The sequence below is a fragment of the Hemicordylus capensis genome, chromosome 2 (genome assembly GCF_027244095.1).
Source record: "Hemicordylus capensis ecotype Gifberg chromosome 2, rHemCap1.1.pri, whole genome shotgun sequence".
Lineage (NCBI taxonomy): Eukaryota > Metazoa > Chordata > Lepidosauria > Squamata > Cordylidae > Hemicordylus > Hemicordylus capensis.
The window spans coordinates 136279999-136300461 of record NC_069658.1 but is presented as its reverse complement, the minus strand read 5'-3'; the positions used below and the strand labels follow the sequence as shown (position 1 = coordinate 136300461).

Genomic DNA, 20463 nt, shown 5'->3' with positions numbered 1-20463 from the left:
AACACAGGAATGTGGATTCTTCTTTCATCATGTCAGAGTTCTCACATTGCTAACGGTAAATCCGGGGGGGGGGGGTTCTGGTACCTAATCTGGAATCCTGTTCATGGGCTATTTAAATCCCATTGACTTCAATGAGATATCCGAACTATGCCTATGCATTTAACAGCTCATAGTGACCAATATATGCTGACATCAATGTGTCCCCCTCCAAGAGAATTCATATTTCCTGGATATGGGAATGCAGCAGATAGGACAAATGGTGGATCTTGGGGATTCTTCTTTCATTCCCTTGGTAAAAGTTCCAGCTTTGTAACAAACACAAGAAATATTTCAAGATTTGTTCCATCGATACAACTGGTTCAACCACTGTTTTGATGAAACATTTTGGCCATTTGCATTTTGTTTTGAGCTTGAAACCAAATGCAAAATCTGTTTTGTGCACAACCCTAGTTAATTGCTGTTGAAAGGAGGGTGGGATTCTTCTTTCACACTGTAGCTATGTCAATTTGCCTTTTGTAATGGTTGGGGGAAATCTTCCCTCTGTCACATCACAAATTACTAAATATATGTGTGTTACTGCCCACTGAAAGGCTTTGCGCCTTCAATTTAATGCCTGCAACTTGAATTATCACAAAATATATGCCACAGAGGGAGGAATTTTCTGATATTAAAATATGTTTATGAAGAATAACACTCAATGGTTAAAATTTTCATTTGTTGTGCAAGAATGCTGCATATTTTTCATATCTCCACATTTGTGTATTATTTTCTGCAATTTGCTGTGAAATAGTGACCATAGACCCTGTTAATGTCTGTTAAGATATATATAGTGTCTGTATTTGTAAAAAGTCACATATCAAGTGAAAGAGTGACAAAAAAGGAGTATAAGGGAAGGGACTGTGGAGTAAAACAGGAAGTTGCTTTTTCTCCATAGTGAGGTCACAGCTAGAATATCCATGGAGTTCTGATGACACATTTTGAATTTTGTCTCTATGGGGAAATGAACCCACAGCTGAAGCCAATCCTGCCATAAACAATAACCTGGGAAAGGTGAGCAGGACCAGGCTTTGGGAACAGTAAGCAGGAGGAGGCTTTGAATGGGTGATGTAGGAAATGGAAGGCTGGTACTGTAGAAGGAGGGAAAAGTACAATTTCTTCTTATTTTAAAGAATGTTAGTTAAGATCTCTGCTCTACCTGTAATGGCAGTAGATGAATGTTTACAGAAAGACTGCAGAACTTCAGCCCTCCAGCTGTTTATGGACTACAACTCCCATCATACTCAGCTGCAGTAGCCAATAGTCAGGGATGATGAGAGCTATAGTCAGGGGGATATCTAGGGTGAGGCAGGCAGGGCATGTGCCCTGGGCTCCGCTTGAAGGGGGGTGCCATTTTCTAAAATTTTTAAAAAATTAAAAATGGCCACCAAAAACGAAATGGCCACTGCACATGCTCAAATGGCCTCTGTGAGACCCTAGGCCAGGCCAGGCCTCACAGAGGCCATTTGAGCTTGCTTGGTGGACATTTTGTTTTTAGCGGCCATTTAAAAATATATATATTATAATAAATGGCCACGACACATGCTCAAATGGTCCCTGTGAGGCCCTAGAGGCCAGCCCAGGAAGGGGAACCTTTTCAGACCCTCCCCCCCACAGCCTTTAGGAAGCCCCCCGAAGAGGCTACATACATACATACATACATACACACATACAATTTTATATATATTAATAGGGATAATATATATATATAATTGAATGTCTGTTTGTCTGTCTGTTCCATATACATCCCCACACCCTTTGAGCTATCCGCACCAAACTTTGCAAAGTGACTTTTTAGGACCCTACCAATAACATAGGGTACCCGGAAACCCCAATAACCACCTTGCACAGAGAGACAAATGAATATATAACTGGTATATCCACAAAACCTATGGATGCAATAACAAAGAGAAACTCACACCATAAGCCCAAGCAACGCCAGGTACTTAAAGCTAGTATAATATAATCAGAGGTGCTTTAACCCTCAGACTTTGGGGACCCGGTCCAGTCCTCCGAGGTCTGGGGGGGCCCTCCAAATGGCCGGGAGGCCTTGGCAGCCACCTTACATCTGCCCCACCAAACCTCCAGTTTTTGGTTTTTGGTTTTTAAAACTTTTTTCCCCTTACTGTGGCCGAGGGATGCCTGCGGGGTGGGGGTGGGGAGCAGAGCAGTCCTTCTCCCCCTCTCCCCCAGCAGCGGAGAGACTAGAGGGATGCTGGCCACGTACATGCGGGCCATTGTCTTTAACAAAGTGTGAGGCGTGCCTGCACAGTTTAGAGATTTTTACTGGGCTTACCACCCCTTGGAGATAAGGGGGGGAGGTGTTTGGTTTTTTGGGGGTTTTTTAATGGAGGTTTGGCAGGGCAGCCCCCCCCCCCCCCCGAAGGTTACAGGGTCTGTAACCAATGTAGTCCACAGACCCCTTTATGAAAAGCAAACATCTAGCCAATCAGCTCTATGGGGTGAAAGGCATTCGCAGAATGAGCAGAATCAATTTCTCACTTCCCTTCCAGCACAATCCATCATTGGAACTTTAGGTTTCGCAAAAGTGCTCTGTGCATATCGCCCTGGCTGCTGGATTGCAGAGGGGAACTGCATGCATAGCACCTAGTTTTCTCTTGCAGTTTCCCATACAGATGGGGATACTTATTATTTACATTCATATTCTGACTTTCTTCCATGATGGCACTCAAGGCAATGTACACAGATTACCCAGGCAGTGTCTCCTTCAGGCACTGATCAGACACAGAACTGCTGAGCTTCAGTAATGGGGCTGCATCGTGTGCTTTCAGATAATGTCCTGGGATGCACATGCAGAAACACAGTTGTAACTGAAATGAAGCACTCCTAATTAAAACATACACCCAATTAATTATTATACTACTGCAATAGTTTCTGGGTTCAGCTGGCTAATCTACATTTTATTTCTGTTTTCTTTCAGATCATGAAGACCCTGCATAAGGAATTTAGATCTAAAAGTGAGGGTTGTTTAGTCAAGTCAATGCCATCTGATATAGCAGAGAACTCAAAATGTGCCATCTGCTTGCAAAGAATCCAAGACACAACTTACCTGAACCCTTGCAACCATAGGTTCTGCTTTGAGTGCATACAGAAGTGGTCCAGAAAGAAAGTAAAATGCCCACTGTGTAAGCAGTGTTTCCATTCATTCTTTCACAATGTTACTACGAAAGGTGAATTTTGTGAGTATGTTCTGCCTTTGAATGATGGCACCTTTGCTCATTCTGAAAGCAGGGAAACTCACGCATCAACTTCCTCTCAAAGACCTATGTCGCCACCCGACAACGGGATACTGCAGGATGAAATCAGAGGAACACTAACTCAAAGAGAGAAGGATATTTATCAGCTGATGAGACAATTCGCGGTAACAAAGACACCAGCCAATATAGATGTAATAACCCTTGGGAAATTTAAAGCCCAAGCTGTAATTCACTTCAGGAGAGCTCTGTACCATACTGGGATCTTTGTTCAAAATGCTAAGAAACTGGATTTCAACCAAATTGCTTCAGCAGAATTTTTCAGCAGAAACCCTAGTAGCGTTAACAGATTAATCCCATGGCTGAAACGAGAATTAAAAGTGTTGTGTGGTAATCAGAAGCAATTGATTCACACCTTACAGAGTCTCATTTTGAATAACATGACTCAGCACAATCTCCAAAGCAAGGAGTTTGAAGCTCTCTTACTGCCCTACTTGCGGCATTTCACCACTCACTTTCTACATGAATTCATCAGTTTTGTGAAATCACCATTTAATGTCAAGAAGTATGACTGGAATTCTTCATATGGATGCCCTGCTCTTTCAAGGGAAGATTCAGATTCTTTCATCTCTTCTGCATCTGATGATGATGATCATTCCCAAGGACCTGATAATGATCAGGCACCTGAAGTCAGTGGTAATTTAGAAGATGGCAACCTGGGATACCTGCACTCTAGTCCAGAGCTGGATCTTGCAGCTATGTTTACTAAGGCAGAGGGTATAAACCATTCTAATAATCAAGGAAATGATTTGGAGGACTTGTTCAATATTGATACTGAAAAAGAGAAAGATACACCAGACAATTGTCTAAAAAACAAGATGGTCATGTTACCACCAGATACAAAAGCACAACCCGCTGTAACTTTCGCTCCCCACCAGATGCTTCAATTCACAAAGAAAAATGAGGACACAGGAAAACCACATCCTATTCAGGTTCATGTTCCAGAGCACACTGAAGCCTCCAAGAATTCTCCACATTTATTAGCATCTGGTGATTATAATGTATTTAGCTGTGATCAAAGAGACGTTGCTCCAATTGCTGTTAAGCAAAATACCACCAAAAAAGAAACAATCAAATGGCAGCAGTCATCTTTTTCCACAAGTAACTTACACCACCCTTCTTCAGAATGGCATACAACATTATCTCCGGGCAGAAAACATATATTCAAAAAGAGTAAATCAAGGGGTATAGAATGTAGTTTGGGGGAAGCATATTCTCCCACAAAAGACAGGCGTAGAGGAAGAAGCAGAACAAGGCTTCAGTGTGAAGGAAGGCAATGTACAAACTATGCCAGTGCTAAAGACGGGAGGCTGAGCAGGGAACAAAGAAGATCAAGATCCAGAGAAGGCAATTTATTCTGCAAGAGCGATCCATCCTTAAGAAGTGAGAACATTGTGACCAGAGATATGAAGAAGTCAAAGTCTCAGAATACTCACCATTTTAGAAAACTAAAGAGTAAAGATTATGATTATTTAAGGAATGAAATTTCCAGTGAACCAAGCTGGAGATGCCATTACTACAGACAAGACTGTGAGAGATACAGATATGAAGAACCATTGTGCAGTAAGGGTGAGCTAAGCAGAGATTACAGTCGGCATCCCCTGGTTATCTCCAGGGAGAGATTGTATTTTCCCACAGAAAATAAAATCTCAGTTGATCAAGAAAGTCTTACTAAAGGTTGCTTTCGCTCAGAGAGATGCAGAAGTGCACGGAGATCCCGGGGCCGATTTGCTCTAGTAAGACCGGAGGAAAGGTCTTACAATAAACTGAATGGGAAAATCAGGCAAAAATCAAATCACATGGACATTCCGCATGGAAGGAGAGGATACAGCCTTCTATGAATAGCTAAAACAGTTGCTACCTAGGTGAGTTCAAAATAAAAATAAAATTAAAATGCCACAATGAAAGCTATACTGGGAGGGCCACAGAAGTAATGACTGAAATTTTACATGGACAAATATATAAACTAATGGAAGGCAATCGCCTCACAGTAACTCTTCTTCTAGTGGACTTTTGTCTTTTTTGGTATTAAGGATATACTTTTTTAAAAAACCCTCTGTTCATGATTATGTTGTTCAGCTTCTATCACAATTGTTCCCAAGCCCTTAGGGCAGGCAACTTAGAAAATGCAAACCACAAATGATTTTTAAAAGCCGACCTCAAATTATGTGCTGTCTGCTGAAACTTGTAATTGGACTCCATCCCAAAGAAGAAATATTTCAGGCGCATACTTGAACGGATCTCATAGGAAGGGTGTTCTGCAGTTGCTGGGTAGCATGGAGAAAAAAGTATTTGAAATAATTTGTACTGGAAACTGATCCCTCTTGTCCTGAAATATTTGTTGCTCCAGTAAAACAAATCCTTTGGACCTGTAGAAGAACCATTAACACAATCACAGCTTTCTCTAAAAATTCACTGGCTCAATTGAATTGCAGAAGGATTAAATGTTCAGTTAAAAACATAGTGAGGCTGTTCACATGAGCAACCCTACCCAGGCTTTGACGGCCCTTCCTAGGTAGGGTTGCTCACTTGAAGCGCTATGATTGTGGCTGATCCCGGCACTGCCTCTCCAGATAGCCCAGGTTTTTTACCCCGGCTTTTACCCAGGAAGATGTTTTCACGAGTGTGCCCTTCCCCTCAGATCCCTGGTCATGTATCTGCTTGGGTGCTGCTGCTTGTGCGGTGCATTTAGGGATTTCTGGAGACTGGCAGCATTTGCCCAGCCTCCAGATGTCTGGATGGCTCCAAGGAGAGCCACTCATGTACACGCGCAAGCCATGCGGCCAGAAGAGGACCAGAGATCTTCTGGGGGGTAGGAAGTAGGTGCTATATTGCCTTCCCCCCTGCCCTCCCCACCTGACTTGAAGGTTGTGTGAATGACCTCATCGCTTGTTTGTTTCGCTGCCAGAGCTGCTGCTGTGAAAACTTTATTTGTGACTTTTGGTTGTCTTGTAGCTGAACCTTTTTTTTTTTTTTGCAGAGAACAAGGTCAAATTGTTTGCTATGAAACCATTTCTGAGTTACAGAACACTACTTCCAAAAAGTTGACTGCAGCTGACATCTGACCTAGGATTTTCAGGCAATGTGCTTCATTCTGATGGTGACTAGGATAAAGTGTCATATCGGGACCACCCAGAAAGTAATTGAATTTCCTTTCTGTTGATGGAGAAATGGATCTGAGGGCTAGTGAGTGAATACTTGGACCCAAGGCATACAGGCTAGTATGCACTAAATGGGATGTCAGTTTAGGGTGGAAATAGGTGATTAAATCCATGTGGTAACTACTTTAAAAGTAAGGGTATGCTGAACTGTTTTGAATCGAGCCTGGTTTGATTTGAACCAGCCCAATTTGACTGGTTCAAACTTGAACTGGACCATTCTCAAAAAATGGCAGGCAATCAGAGTTCAAACTGGACCAGGCCTGCTCTGATACGGATTGGTATGGCCCAGTTTGACTTGGTTCCTCCTTCATCAACCTAGTTTGAGGCCTATGCTTGTAAAGAGGAATCCAGTGGGGATTCCCCTTTACAAGCTCAGGGGAGCCCTGCCTTTAAAAGGGTTTTAAGGGTGGCTGGAGTGATGGAGAGAGGGCATCGAGCCTTGGGTGGCATGGCAGTGGCAGCGGCTCCTCTAAACACTGCTGGCACTCCCCATAGCAGCGTGGGGTAGCAATGGCCAGTTCTGGCCTTCTCAGCTTTGATTGATTGATTGATTGATTGATTGATTGATGCATCAGCCCTCCCCTGTTGTTTATCCCCATCATCTGTTACTTAGAGGTATGCTGCCTGTGAATATTGACCTTTCATTTAGACATCATGGCTAAAAGCCATTGCATCTAAATTGAACCTCCTTATTCAGAGGCAGTATACCTCTGAATAGTCAGCTGTAAACAGCTGGAGAAATAGCCACATGTTAACACTAAGATTATCCATGCAATAAGTCTAGTATTATTCCCCTGCTCCTATGGAGCATAAGAACATAAGAACATCGCTGCTGGATCAGGCCCAAGGCCCATCTAGTCCAGCATCCTGTTTCACACAGTGGCCTACCAGATGCTGCTGGAAGCCTACAGGCAGGAGTTGAGGGCATGCCCTCTCTCCTGCTCTTACTCCCCTGCAACTGGTATTCAGAGGCATCCTGCCTCTGAGGCTGGAGGTGGCCTATAGCCCTCTGACTAGTAGCCATTGATAGACCTCTCCTCCATGAAGTTGACTGCAGTTGCTGAAATATTTCAATACTAACAAAGTATTGTGGGGAGTAAATGCTAAGCTGATCTTATTGCATGGATAAAAACTAAAGATACTCAGATAGCCCTGTTCAAGAACTCTGCCTGTACCTGAGGAGAGAGGGAATGGGAATATTCTGATTACCATGCCCCCATGTCAATGTAGTTTCTGGCGACACCCCCTGCTCTCCCCATGTTGAGCGCTTGTCTGTAGAGGTAAGTGCTGAAGCCAGAGAGAGTTTCTCCCCACATTCTAGAATTCTGGTCAATCAGGATTCTAGAACATGGGAGGAAACCTTCCCAGGCTTCAGAGCTTGCCTCTGCAGAGAAGTGCTGCCACTGGGGAAGCAGGAGATGAGGCCATGGTGTGGTGTGGTGTGGTGTGAAGGGACATAGACAGCTGATACATTCCCATGCCCCCTCTCCCCAGGTACAGGCTGAATGCCTGAACATTGATCATCTGTAGCTTTCATCAGCATGGTAAGCCCAGCCTTAGCTTTAAAGCAGATACCATATAGTCCCTGGTCACCTCATTGGCTCCACAGAACTTTTGAGAATAGCAGTTTGTGAATTTTGATAACTAGTTCTTATGATGCACATAATGTGAATTAGTGATTGGCTGTTTATTTCAGAGTATTATCATTAAACCATCAATTTTTAATCATAGAATGTGCAACTTTATTGCCTGTGTAATTTTGAGATAACACTAAGGAGGGCAGGGTTCATTGCAGCTCCTCTGCTGACCAAAGTATATTTTTTTCATTAACTGTAATTAACTTTTAATAGCTACTACTTTAATCTTAAATTAAAGGCTTATTTGTAGCAGTCCATTTGACATATAAACATTTTCTAGCATGAATGACCCTCCCTTTCAATGAACTTTACATGAAACTCTTTGTTATTAAGGTATTCATAACATGGATGACAACCTTAGAAAACCCTTTATCTAGTTGATTCTGAGTTGTGGATGGCCCAGGTTGCCAACACTACTTTAAACTGACTGAATGCAGTGACCTCTATAATTTTGTTGATGATGTAATGACATTATAGCTGTTCTGAGGATGTTGTAGCAGATGCCTGTAAACATAACCATGTGGGTCATCACAGCCAATGAGATTAAAAGGCAATGAGGAAAAAGAAGAAACAAGTTGTTCTAGTAAGAACTAATCAGTCTACTTTCCTTTCACTGTCTCTAAAACTGGACTAAATGTGGTTCAAATCGAGGTCCACAAGTTAGATCTCTTGCACCTCAAATGTTCATGCGTCTGCCATCTTGGATTGCAGTGGATGACATCATTACAAACAACACCATTGAGGTGTCCCTGTGTGTCACTCACTACAGCTGTTCCTAATTTGGTTCAAATTGGTTAGACAGTCCTCAGGTTAATACACTTGAAACTCAAAAGTTTATACATCCACCATCTTGAACTGGGGTGGATGACATTGTCACAATCTTTGCTGTTATGTTGTCCCTATGTGTCCCTACAGCTGTTGCAGATTTGGTTCAAATCGGTTAAGCGGTTCATAGGTTATCCCACTTGTGCCTCAAATGTTTATGCGTCGGTCATCTTGGATCGGGGTGCATAACATCATCACAAACTATGCTGCTGAGGTGTTCCTATGTGTCCCTACAGTTGTACCCAATTTGGCTCATATTGGTCCAAGCGTTGCAAAGTTGAGTGTGGGGGGTGGGTGGGTACACAGATGGACAGACACATGGACACATTCACACAGAAAGCTGGGTGATCTCATAGTCTAGGCCTACTGGAAAGTAGGCTAAAAATGCTTCTGCTTCGTTTCAGCACCATTTTTAGAGGAACAACAGAGGAACAACAGGATGCAAAGATTAAGTCCTCTGCAAAAGTTACAGAAGAGATGCTGCGCTCACATAGAGTATCTCAAGGTGGGTCCAGAAGTCCCAACCAGCCCATCAATGACTCCCAGCATTGTGCAGCTCACAATTATAGCAATTTTTGCAGGAGGAAGTACTGTAACTCTGATGGCTGCCATTTCTGTGATTCCGTGGAAATGGCAGCCATCACAGTGAGAATGTTTCCCTTTGCAGATAAACACTATTGTAACCACATGTGGCACACTGCCAGGAGTGACTGGCGGGCTGTATAGGACTTCCAGACCCGCTATGAGATGCTTTATGCAGATGCAGTGTATCTTCTATCCATAACGTCTGAGGAGGCTACTGGAACAGTGCAACTGGATGGCAAGATGAGTATTTGATTGGTTACTAGTGTGGCTGTGTCAAATATGCTAAACATTAAGTAAAAACTGGCATTAGAGAATAGGGATGTGAACATAAGAACAGCCCTGCTGGATCAGGCCCGAGGCCCATCTAGTCCAGCATCCTGTTTCACACAGTTGCCCACTAGATGCTGCTGGGAGCCACAGGCAGGAGTTGAGGGCATGCCCTCTCTCCTGCTGTTACTCCATGGCAACTGGTACTCAGAGGCATCCTACCTTTGAGGCTGGAGGTGGCCCACAGCCCTCCGACTAGTAGCCGTTGATAAACCTCTCCTCTATGAAATTATTCAAATCCTTCTTAAAGCCATCCAGGTTGTATACTATGTCAACTGGATCACTTGTTGACACTCTCAAATAACTCCAAAGTGACAAGAGATTGGTTGGTGAGGCAAGATTTACCTTTGCGGAAGCCATGCTGGTTCACTCCCAGCAGGGCCTGTTCTTCTATGTGCTTTACAATTTTATTCTTGAGGATGCTTTCCATCAATTTGCCTGGAATGGACATTAAGCTAACCGGCCTGTAATTTCCCGGATCACGCCTGGATCCCTTTTTGAATATCGGTGTTACATTTGCTACTCTAGTCCTCTGGTACAGAGCCTGATTTCAGGGATAAGTTATATATTTTAGCAAGGAGGCTGGCAATTTCCCATTTGAATTCTTTGAGGACTCTTGGATGGATGCCATCCGGCCCTGGTGATTTGTTAGTTTTCAGTTTTTCCAGACAGTTTAGAACATCATCTCTTGTCACTTCTATCTGACTCAGTTGTTTAACCTCCATCCCTAAAAAGCTTGGTTCAGGAACAGGTATATGCTCAGTATCCTCTGCCATGAAGACGGATGCAAAGAACTCATTTAGCTTTTCTGCTGCCTCCATATCCTCCTTAATAATCCGTTTCACTTCCTCATTGTCTAATGGTCCAACCGCCTCCCTGGCAGGTGTGTTGCTTCTGATGTATTTAAAGAAGTTTTTGTTATTCCCCTTGATACTTTTAGCTAAATGTTCCTCAAACTCTCGTTTTGCCTTCCTTATTGTCACCTTGCATTTCTTTTGCCAGAGTTTGTGTTCCTTTCTGTTCTCTTCATTTGGACAGGCCTTCCAATTTCAGAAGGAAGTCTTCTTCCCTTTTATGGCTTCCTTGATGGTACCTGTTAGCCATGCTGGCATCCTCCTGGACTTGGTACCTTTCCTTCTTTGGGGTATACAATCTAACTGGGCTTCTTGTATTGTGGTTTTGAGTAAACTCCATGCACTCTGGAGCAAAGTTACTCCTGATTTTCCCTTTCAGCTTTCTTTTCACCATACTCCTCATTTTGGAGACGTTTCCTCTTCTGAAATTAAAAATGTCTGTGTTAGACTTCCTTGGTGATTCTCTCCCCGCATGTATGCTGAATTTGATGGCACTATGGTCACTGTTCCCTAAAAGGTCGTCGACACTGATGTGCATAAATCAATTTTTTCATTTAGATTTGTACCTTAATTGAAACACCCCTGATTTGTTGTGGGTCTGAATCTGACCCCCCCAAATCACCTCAGATTCGATATGTACCCGAATTTTCCAAATCTCAATTGATTCAGATAAAAATGGGTCCTGGGGCCAAAAGAGTGGGGTGTGTGTGTGGTAGTGTCCAATGGGTGAAAGCTACCACCCAAATTTCAAAGTAATTTTTGAAGTTTTAAGATTAAGATTTTTCCCAAAGGGAATAATGGGGATTTCAACAAACTTATTGCTCCACATGGGGGGCTCTGGGGTGGCCCTGAGCAGGGTGTGGTGGTTGGTAGTGCCCAATGGGTGCAAGGAAGCTACCACCCATATTTCAAAGGAATTGGGCAAAGGGCTGATTTTGAAATGATTCTTGAAGTTTATGCATCTTTAAGCATTCCCCCATAGGGAATAATGGGGATTTCAGCAGCCTTAGTTATAACTCCCGGTGGGGGGGTGGCACAAGGGTGGCCCAGAACAGGTTGTGGTGGGCGGTAGTGCTCAATGGGTGCAAGGAAGCTACTACCCAGATTTCAAAGGAATTGGGCAAAGGGCTATTTTTTAAAGGAGTTTTGAAGTTGGCATGTCTTTGGGGCACATTCAGGGCAGAATAGGGATTTGGGGGGCAGAAGAGTGGTTCAGGTGGTAGTGCCCCAAGGGGTGCCTGCTACCATCCAGATTTCAAAGGAATTGGTGAAAAGGGTGATTTTTAAAGAATTTGTGAAGTTTGTGTTTCTTTAAGCTTTTCCCAAATAGGGAATAATGGGGGTGGGGGGAAATGGGTGCAGGGAGGAGGCTAGAGTCTGTGTCTTGCTGCCCACTCAGAGCCTGTAGCCTGCTGGGCAGAGAATATTAATAATGATATATTATGGGCACAGAGGATTGGAGGACAGGCTTCTGTTTTTTAAAAATGCCCCCCCCCCCAAATCTTTGGAATGGGAAAAAAGAGAGAATTGTTTTTTAAAACCAAGAGGCTACACAGCTCTTCTAATCACCTACTAGTACTAGCTAACGAGGATCCCTCCCACACAGAACCCCTGTTTAAAGTTTTTCTAAACTAAACAATACACAAATTTTAAAATTCAATTGTAACCCAAAACATTCCTCCACATAGGAAAAAAACCCAAGAATACACAATTCCAGAGGGGTGTGTTTGTGTGTGTGTGTTGTGTTAAAATGGGTACACTCATTCAGTCTAGGGCTTCACCCACGTTGTGTGTCCAGTTATCCAGAGGAGAGCTGGTCTTGTGGTAGCAAGCATGACTGGTCCCCTTTGCTAAGCAGGGTCTACCCTGGTTGCATATGAATGGGAGACTTGATGTGTGAGCACTGTAAGACATTCCTCTCAGGGGATGGAGCCACTTTGGGAAGAGCAGAAGGTTCCAAGTTCCCTCCCTGGCAGCATCTCCAAGCAAGGGCTGAGAGAGACTGCTGCCTGCAACCTTGGAGAAGCTGCTGCCAGTTTGTGTAGACAATACTGAGCTAGATAGACCAATGGTCTGACTCAGTATATCGCAGCTTCCTATGTTCCTATCCACTTCTGTGGTCTGGTCTCTGAATCTACTCTTTCTTCTTCAGTCTTCTTGACTTCTTCTCCTTCTTCAGTCTTCAGATTTGGGGTGGGGGCTAGGGCAAAAGCCTGGAAAATCTGGGGGGAAGGGGATGGCTGGTGGCTATGACCAGTGGTCATAGGGGCTGGGGCTGGTGGCTGGCACAGACACAGCAGGCACAGGCAGGCAGCGATTCTCTCGGCAGCAAGAAGGGGGTGAAAAAAGAATTCTTTTCTTCTCAGGAACAAAAAACAAGCAATGCAGCAGATATATCCATTCCCAGGCTGTCATACAGCAGCAGGGGCAGACAGGCTGGGTGGCAAGGCAGGCTGGGCTCAGGATGGCAAGGCAGATGGCAATAGGCATGACAAAGCAAAGCAAAGCAAAGTGCTCTCTCTCTCTCTCTCCTCCCATGAGGCAGAAAGGCAGAATAGTGGCTGCTGCCTCTTTAAATCTAATTGAAAATCCCTCCTTGAACTCCCTCCCACCCTTGCCCCTTCTTCGACCCTGCCCCTGGCCAATGTGGGGTCAGTCAGGAGTGGCAAGATCCAAAAGGGCCAATCTGGAACCAGGAGGGAGTCGTATGCAGATCAGCCCATGCTTTTGTTCACTGATCTGAAGCTTGGAAGGGCGGGAAATTCAAATTGACGTCAAATACAAAATGGAGACTATACAGAGATTGCCACAAAATGGAGGTCTGAAAAAACAAAACATTCAGCTCCAAAATTCAAGCAGTTTGTTTTGGACCCAAATCTTTCAGGACTTGCAGAGGTGTGATTTGTTTTGTGCACAAATCGCCCGAAACAGGCAGATTCAGGTACAGATCGTTCCGTACCCAAAAATTTTCGCACAGCCCTAGAGAGAATATTCAGTTCAATCCTAAATGAAGCACTTTTGAATTCCATAACTTTCAAGAAGAATGAGTTGGCGTAATTTTCGTTTTGCATTAAATAGGTCTCCAATGTGCTCAACTGTGTCTAGGGTGGTGTCCTTCCACCATTGAAGGCATGTCCTTCATGCCCTCAAATGTTGGTTTGACAGAATGAAATAATGAAAAATCAATGGGCACACTGCATAGTGCTGTTGAGTATGAAAGTCCCAGATTTATTTTTTCATTTGAGGTTGATCATTAGAATGTTGTTCATGTGGTCAACATAATGACCCTGATGCTATCATGCTTTTCTGACAAGAATTTCTTCTCTGCATCTGTTTTGCTTCGTATTTTTTTAAAAGGTAGAGTTGTTTCCTGGGAACATAACCTACTCACATGGTTGTTGTAAGAATAAAAATAACCATCTACACTGCTCTGGACTCCTTGGAGAAAGGGCGTGATATAAATGTAAAAATAAAGAAACAAAATAATCAGTAAGTCCCACTGTGTTCTATGGGGCTCACAAGTGTGCCTTTTAAGTTATTGTTCTCTTATATTTAGCAGAAAGAGAGCTAATTATCCAACTCAGCATAGTGCCTTTTCCACTGGTTGTTGCTAGCATCTTCTTTGTGTCTTTTTATTGTTATTGTTATTATTTAATAGATTGTGAGCCCCTTTGCAACAGGGGATGACTTCTTTCATTTCTGTATTATGCAAATTAGGGGCACCCATGAACTGTTTGATGACAAACCGGTTCACATCAAACCAAACCAAGCCAAGGTTCAGGCAGATTGGTTTGGTACCGAATTGGTGGCAGGGGAGATGGGGAGACAAGATAGGTTAGGCAGCACTTTGTGCAGCTCAAATTCGATTCAAATTTGAGCCGATTTCTGGTGTGTGAACACCACTCATACAAATTGCTTTGTGAAAGTTCACTAAGACACACTTTATAGAACTTTTATTAAGAAACACTATATAGAAATTCTAAACAATGAGTAATGATAATTTAGTCAATTAATTTTTTATATTAAGCAAGACTTTGAGACTTTATTCAAAGGCTCTTTTCTTGAAAAGAAAGGCCTTGTGGGGGAGTGAGGAGGAAACCTTAAAATGCTTACTTCTCCACAGATGGCCTTCGGCACCATACAAGTGTACAGGACATTATGAGGACCCCCTTTGACGCCGGCCAGGAGCCCCACAGTCTCCCAGCCAAAGCTGTAAGCAGCTGGGGCTGGCACACAATTTTTAAAAAGGGAGCATTTGTTCCCTTAACCTGATTTTGAAGGCAGGTTCCGGGAGGTGGGTTTGCCGCGTCCAGGAGCTAAGCAGTTTCTGGCAGTTCCCATGCACAGGTGAAACTCAGCTGGGCTTCCTTAGCCTGGTTTTGCCTGCACATGAGAATAGCCTCAATATCTAGAAAAGTAGAATATAAATCTCTCTATATATATTTCTCTTAGATGTACCCGTCGCAAATCCCATGTGTGGCAGCTCTCGCTAGAGTTTGCAAGCAAGCTGCCGGCAGGGGAAGAGCAAATGGTGACACCAGGCAGGGAGAAAATGGTGGCGGTGGTGGTGGCCAGCCGGCGGGTGGTCGGGGAGAAAACGGCGGTGGCAGGCAGGTGGGGGGAGGGAGAAAACGAAAATGGCAGCAGTGGGCAGGCAAAGAAAACAGTGGCAGCCAGCGGGCGGGCGGGCAGGCGGGGGGGGGGGGGATGGCAGCAGGTGAGGAGAAAACAGTGGCGGGAGGTGGCCGAGGAGGGAAAACTAGAGGCACAGATGCTCTGTGCCTGGCCCAGCTAGTTAGGTAATATTTGCTTAGAGAGAAAAAAACAATAAAAACCCCAAGTTATCCAAGCAGCACAGATCTCCACAATAGATCTGAATTGTTCAGGAACTTCCCCAAGGTAGAAAAGAAGAGGACAAGATACAGAACCTTTGCTAAGCATTCAGGACATGGGAGAGCACCATTTGTTGTCTGGTGTTGTTGCCTATATATATACCCATTACATTTATTTTTTATTAAAGAATAGTTCTTGCAGATCCAAAGAAAATATGCATTTTCTTTATCCTGCATGTGGAGCCCTAGAGAAATGAACATTTATTCTTTTAATGGACAAGTAACCTAAAATAAAACCTGCACCATCTGTTCTGCTTGTGGATTAGGACAACTAAAACAAATATATTCCAGAAGTACATTGGCTAATTAAGTAAAGGGACTGGGAAACGGGATTTTCTTGCTATCTTCACAGCTGGCAAAGGATTAACAATTGAGTCAGAGAAAGGATTGGCTTCATTTAAGATTTTTCACAAGTAATCAAAGCTAATTTTGCATTATTTATGACAGGTATATATAAACATAGTTCTTAGAAGGTTGTTAACATGATTCCCCCAACTCCAAAACTCTTTGAGATAAAGCGATTCTGATGGTGGTAACATATCAGTTTTTAAGTTCCAGCCTCTGTATTTTGCATTTCAAAGCTTTCAAACTCAGCAAAATGGAAACTTTAAAAATCCTGCCATTGAAAAAGATGGGGCCCATGCCAGAGTCATTCCTGGTGGGTGGTTCCATGATTTCTCTGCACAGTATTTTGTAGCTGTAAAATCTGCATTGCATTATGGAGAGCTATAGAGAGCTTTGTCTAGCAGCTTTTGAAATACAAAAGGCTTGAGTACGTTTTGTACCAAATTTGCTAAAACTAACCCCAGAACCTTGTATTTGCTAAGGAATTTGCTTCACACATTTTATGGAAGCACAATACAGGAAGCACAATGAAAATATCACTTCTGCATTTGTCTGGCAATACTTTCTATAAAATTTGAGAGGGAACAAGTGCAGGCAATTTACTCCTCTCACTCTTCTAAGACTAGAGACCATAGCCAAGGGGATGTTCCCCCTGTTAGGTAGTCTGGTACAATTTGTGACCCCAGGGGTGGGACTTCCATTGAGTGGCCATGTTCCAATAGGGCGCCATCATAGGCCCCACTATTCACTGCTTCTAGCACCCTCACACCAGCCAGCCAGCTCACCCTCAAGCCACCAGCATTGGCTGCCTGCTTTCTTCCTCTGCCAGCCAGATGATGCAATATCATGACATCACTGCCCAGTGCGCTGTGATCATGATATTGCACCGGCCTGCCAGCAGAGGAGCAAAACAGGCAGCTGATGTTGGTGGCTAGCAGGGGCTACAGAGCAGCTGGTGGGTGAGCTGGCAAGCTGGTTAGTGGGCTGGCTGGCAGGTGGGTGCAAATGGTGGGACCATATGGCAGAGCCAGCAAGTGGTGAGGCAGATGAGCAGGCAGGTGAGGTGTGCAGGCAGACTGTGGTGGTGGCAGTGGTGGCAGCAGCGGTGGAAGCTTGAAAGGGTCCCCCTCAACATTCACAAAAGGCGGGTGGGGGGGAGAGAAGCTCAACTTGAACATGGCCCCTGAAGACATTATTACACTCCTTTTAGGCCTATCAAGTTGAATGCAGATTGTGAGCCATGTATGGTAATCCATTAGCCAACAAAATGAACTCCTTTTGTTGCCCACCTGGCTTTGCAAAACAAACAGGTTGTTCAAATCACCTGACAAACCGAGTTGTGGCCTCAAGCTCTGGAGAGCCCGAGCAAGCTCTCCCCCTGTCATTTCAGGCAGCGCTTGCTGCCTGACAGCATCTATTTCCCTTTCTCTCCCTCGTTGGAGGAAGAGAAAGGGAAATAAAGACTGTCAGGCAGCAAATGCTGCCTGTAAAGGACAGGGGAGAGCTCCTCAGGCTCTCTGGAGCCTGGGCTTGGGCAGGGGCAGTTCACTCAGGGCTCTTCTGGAGCCTGAGCTATGCCCCCCTGTGGGCTTTGGTAGCCCTTTTCCTTGGCGGCCTAGGTTCTTTGAACCCGTTCGCACAATGGTGACTCTGCCCCTGTAAAGCACCATTCAAAAGCTGGCCTGGATCAAGGAATGGATTAACCAAAACCACCACAGATCACAAGTTGTGCAGGCCTCCTTTACGGCTTGCCTGGTTCCAGCTCCAAGAATGGAAAATTGGGGATTTTCCCAGGTATAGCTCTTTTGGTCCGAACTGCCATCTTCTCCAGGCTTAATAGGATGGATGAGTGTTTTTGTGTGGATTCAAAGCCATTTAAAAAGTCAGAGTTGTTGCTTGCTGCTTGTGAGAATAAAGTATTTGCATGCTCCGGGCTCAACTCTAGGTCGTACTAAAATCCCATTTATAAATTTACAGCCATTTTACTCACAACTTTAAATACATCACAAAGAATCATTTTACAAAGCAGCGGTTCCCAACATTATGTCCCCAGATATTGTCAGCCATTAAGGCTATTCATATGACCAGAGGTAGGGAGGATGCGCAGTTGGAGGGGAAGGCTGCACAAACTTACCTTCCCCCCCAGATAATTGCTGGCTTACCTGAGCCATGCAGCTCAGTCATTCACACATGCAACTCTCCCAGGAGCCACATAGCGTTGGGTGTACCACAATATACCATGCAGTGAACGCAGTGCATTGTTGGAACCTTTCAGGAGATGGGTGCTCTAGGTGCCTATCTCTATGGCCACTTGGGCTGCAAGCAGCCCTGGCAGTCACACAAGCCGGGGTAAAGGGCACACTTGCTCCTTTAACCCCGGTTAAAAGCAGGGCAGAAAACTGGGTTTTGCAGCACAGCACCACTGGGATCGGGCTTGATCTTGGCAGTTGTCATGCACAGCCTAACCCAGACTGAGCTTCCCTAGCCTGGGTTAGGCTGCTCATGAGACTAGCCCCAGTGTGTGGCTGGGAATGATGGGAGTTGTAGTCCATCAACATCTGGGGATCCAGAGTTGGGAACCCCTGGCATCGAGAGTTCAGTGCCCGCTACCAAGGAACTCCTTTTATTTATACTATCATTTGCATCTGAATGATAACGGAGCTTGAGTAAAACATTTTGACGCAGAAAAATTAAGGAAATTGGGTGATAAAGAGGACTAAATGAAATTAGGAGCTGGGTCTCACAATCAGTGAGACTCGGTTTGGGAAGCTCAGCAGGGAGAGCGGGCTAAGCCCGCTCTCCCTGCAGACAATCAGGGCGGGAGCCCTGGGCGGCCAGAACGGCCGCCCACATGATTGCCGGCTCCATGATGGAGCCGATGGGGCCTGGGGAGTTTGGAGGCCACGTGGCCCCCGAAATCACCAGTATGCCCTGCGCGAGCATGCAGGGCATACTGGGGAGACCCCCGAGCCGGGAGGCTGCTTTTCAGCCTCCCGCGGGGGTCTACTCATGAGTAACTGTGGCGCGGAGCCATGCCACAACTACTCACGATTAATAAAACCAGGTTTGTGGAGTGCTTGTTCCACAAACCCAGTTTAAGTTGCAGGCTACTTGAGCAGCTTACCCACTCAAGAACCACCGAGCTCAAGCCGGTGGTTCTCACAATTGTAGAAAATCGGGCTAGCGGAGGCTAGCCCGATTTTCTACAATCTTGTGAATAGTCCCTAGCTCTATCAAATTAAGCAGTATTAAATCCATGCTGTCAAAGCTGAATGTTGAATAGATGCGGATTTAATCAGTGTGAATTATAGATGGCAAAAGAGAAACGTAAGCATTGTGATCCCTCCCACCCACACATTGTACTTAATGGTAAATGGGAGACAGGGTTAAACGGAATCATATTTTGATCCAACTTTCTATTATTCACAATGCAATGAGCGACTCAGTCCCAGGTATTCCAGGAGATCAAGGGTTAATTCTGGCTGAGATGAGGGAAGAGCTTGGCACAAGCCAGCCACACCCAAACAGGAGGTGCCATACTCACTTACTTCCAGCAAGCTGGACATCTGAAAGAAGTATGGTCTTCTAGCCTTCATATATCATCAGTGCCATAAGCCACCCAAGATGTGGCTACTCAAAGGCTCTTGAAAACTTTGTTCTCATAAATAGCAGATGAGGGGATAAACCTGTCTTTGGGCTCTACTCAGGGCTAGCCTTAGGGGTGGGTAAGCTGGGTGGTCGCCCAGTGTACCTACCTGAAGGGGACACTGCGCTGAGCTTGGTGGTTGGCATGCTGTCTGCAGTGGACACACTCCTCACCCAAGGTGCTATTTATTCTTGGGTCATCCCTGGATGCATTACTTCATATCACAGGTGGGGGCTTGCATGATTGTGTGCTCTTAAACACACACACACACCCCTCCACATAGAAAACTAGCATGCCAGAGAGAAGGACAGACTAGAAGCCTTCTTCCACTTGAGGTTTCCTTCCACTTGAGGTTTCCTAGAGACATATTTTCGCATGGAGGAGCATTGAGTTGTGCAAGTTTCCCAAGTGTTGCCTGTGTCACAGTCCAGACATAGGACTACAACTTCCTCTGTTGTCTCTGAGAACGATGTCTAATATAAGAGATTGCAGTGTTACACAAAGGTCAGTGAAGCAAGACAAGGAGCCAAATCTTCTACCAGGGAAAGTAGGGAGCCCAACAACACTGTGAAGACTATGAAGTGAAGAGATTGGTTTCCCCTGCTCTCACATCCAACTGTGCAGGTGACCTAAGCCTGAGCAAATTCTGGGCTTTCATTTATGTTCTCTCTCATTCCTCCCAATAGGGCTGTTAAGCCCAATACCGGGTCTACGGTAAACCCAATCACTGAAGCCTGTGACAGTCTGCTCCAAAAAGGGTGGTAAGCTTTTATGATGGAAGTCCAGGAATGCAATACCATTTGCAGAGGACTAGGGCCCTTCCTCAGGTGAAGGATCAGGTGCAAAGACCAGAAAACATATGCACCGCAGTTATGATGCT

At 44.7% G+C, this 20463-nt stretch overlaps 1 protein-coding gene across 4 annotated transcripts in view; it reads left to right on the top strand.

Annotated features, from left to right (window-relative positions):
- Nucleotides 1–961: 961 nt before the first annotated feature.
- LOC128345950 (E3 ubiquitin-protein ligase Topors-like) overlaps nt 962–20463 on the top strand; it is a 65568-nt gene continuing 46066 nt past the window's right edge. Inside the window, exons 1-3 of one of the 4 annotated variants that reach the window (XR_008316713.1) lie at nt 962–1050; nt 2978–5176; nt 6292–6450. Coding sequence is in view for 3 of the 4 variants with exons in the window: in XM_053298681.1 (XP_053154656.1) it covers nt 2981–5152 (2172 nt within the window). In the remaining variant the exon portion in view is untranslated. The other 3 variants (XM_053298681.1, XM_053298684.1, XM_053298682.1) reach the window with 3 other exon arrangements.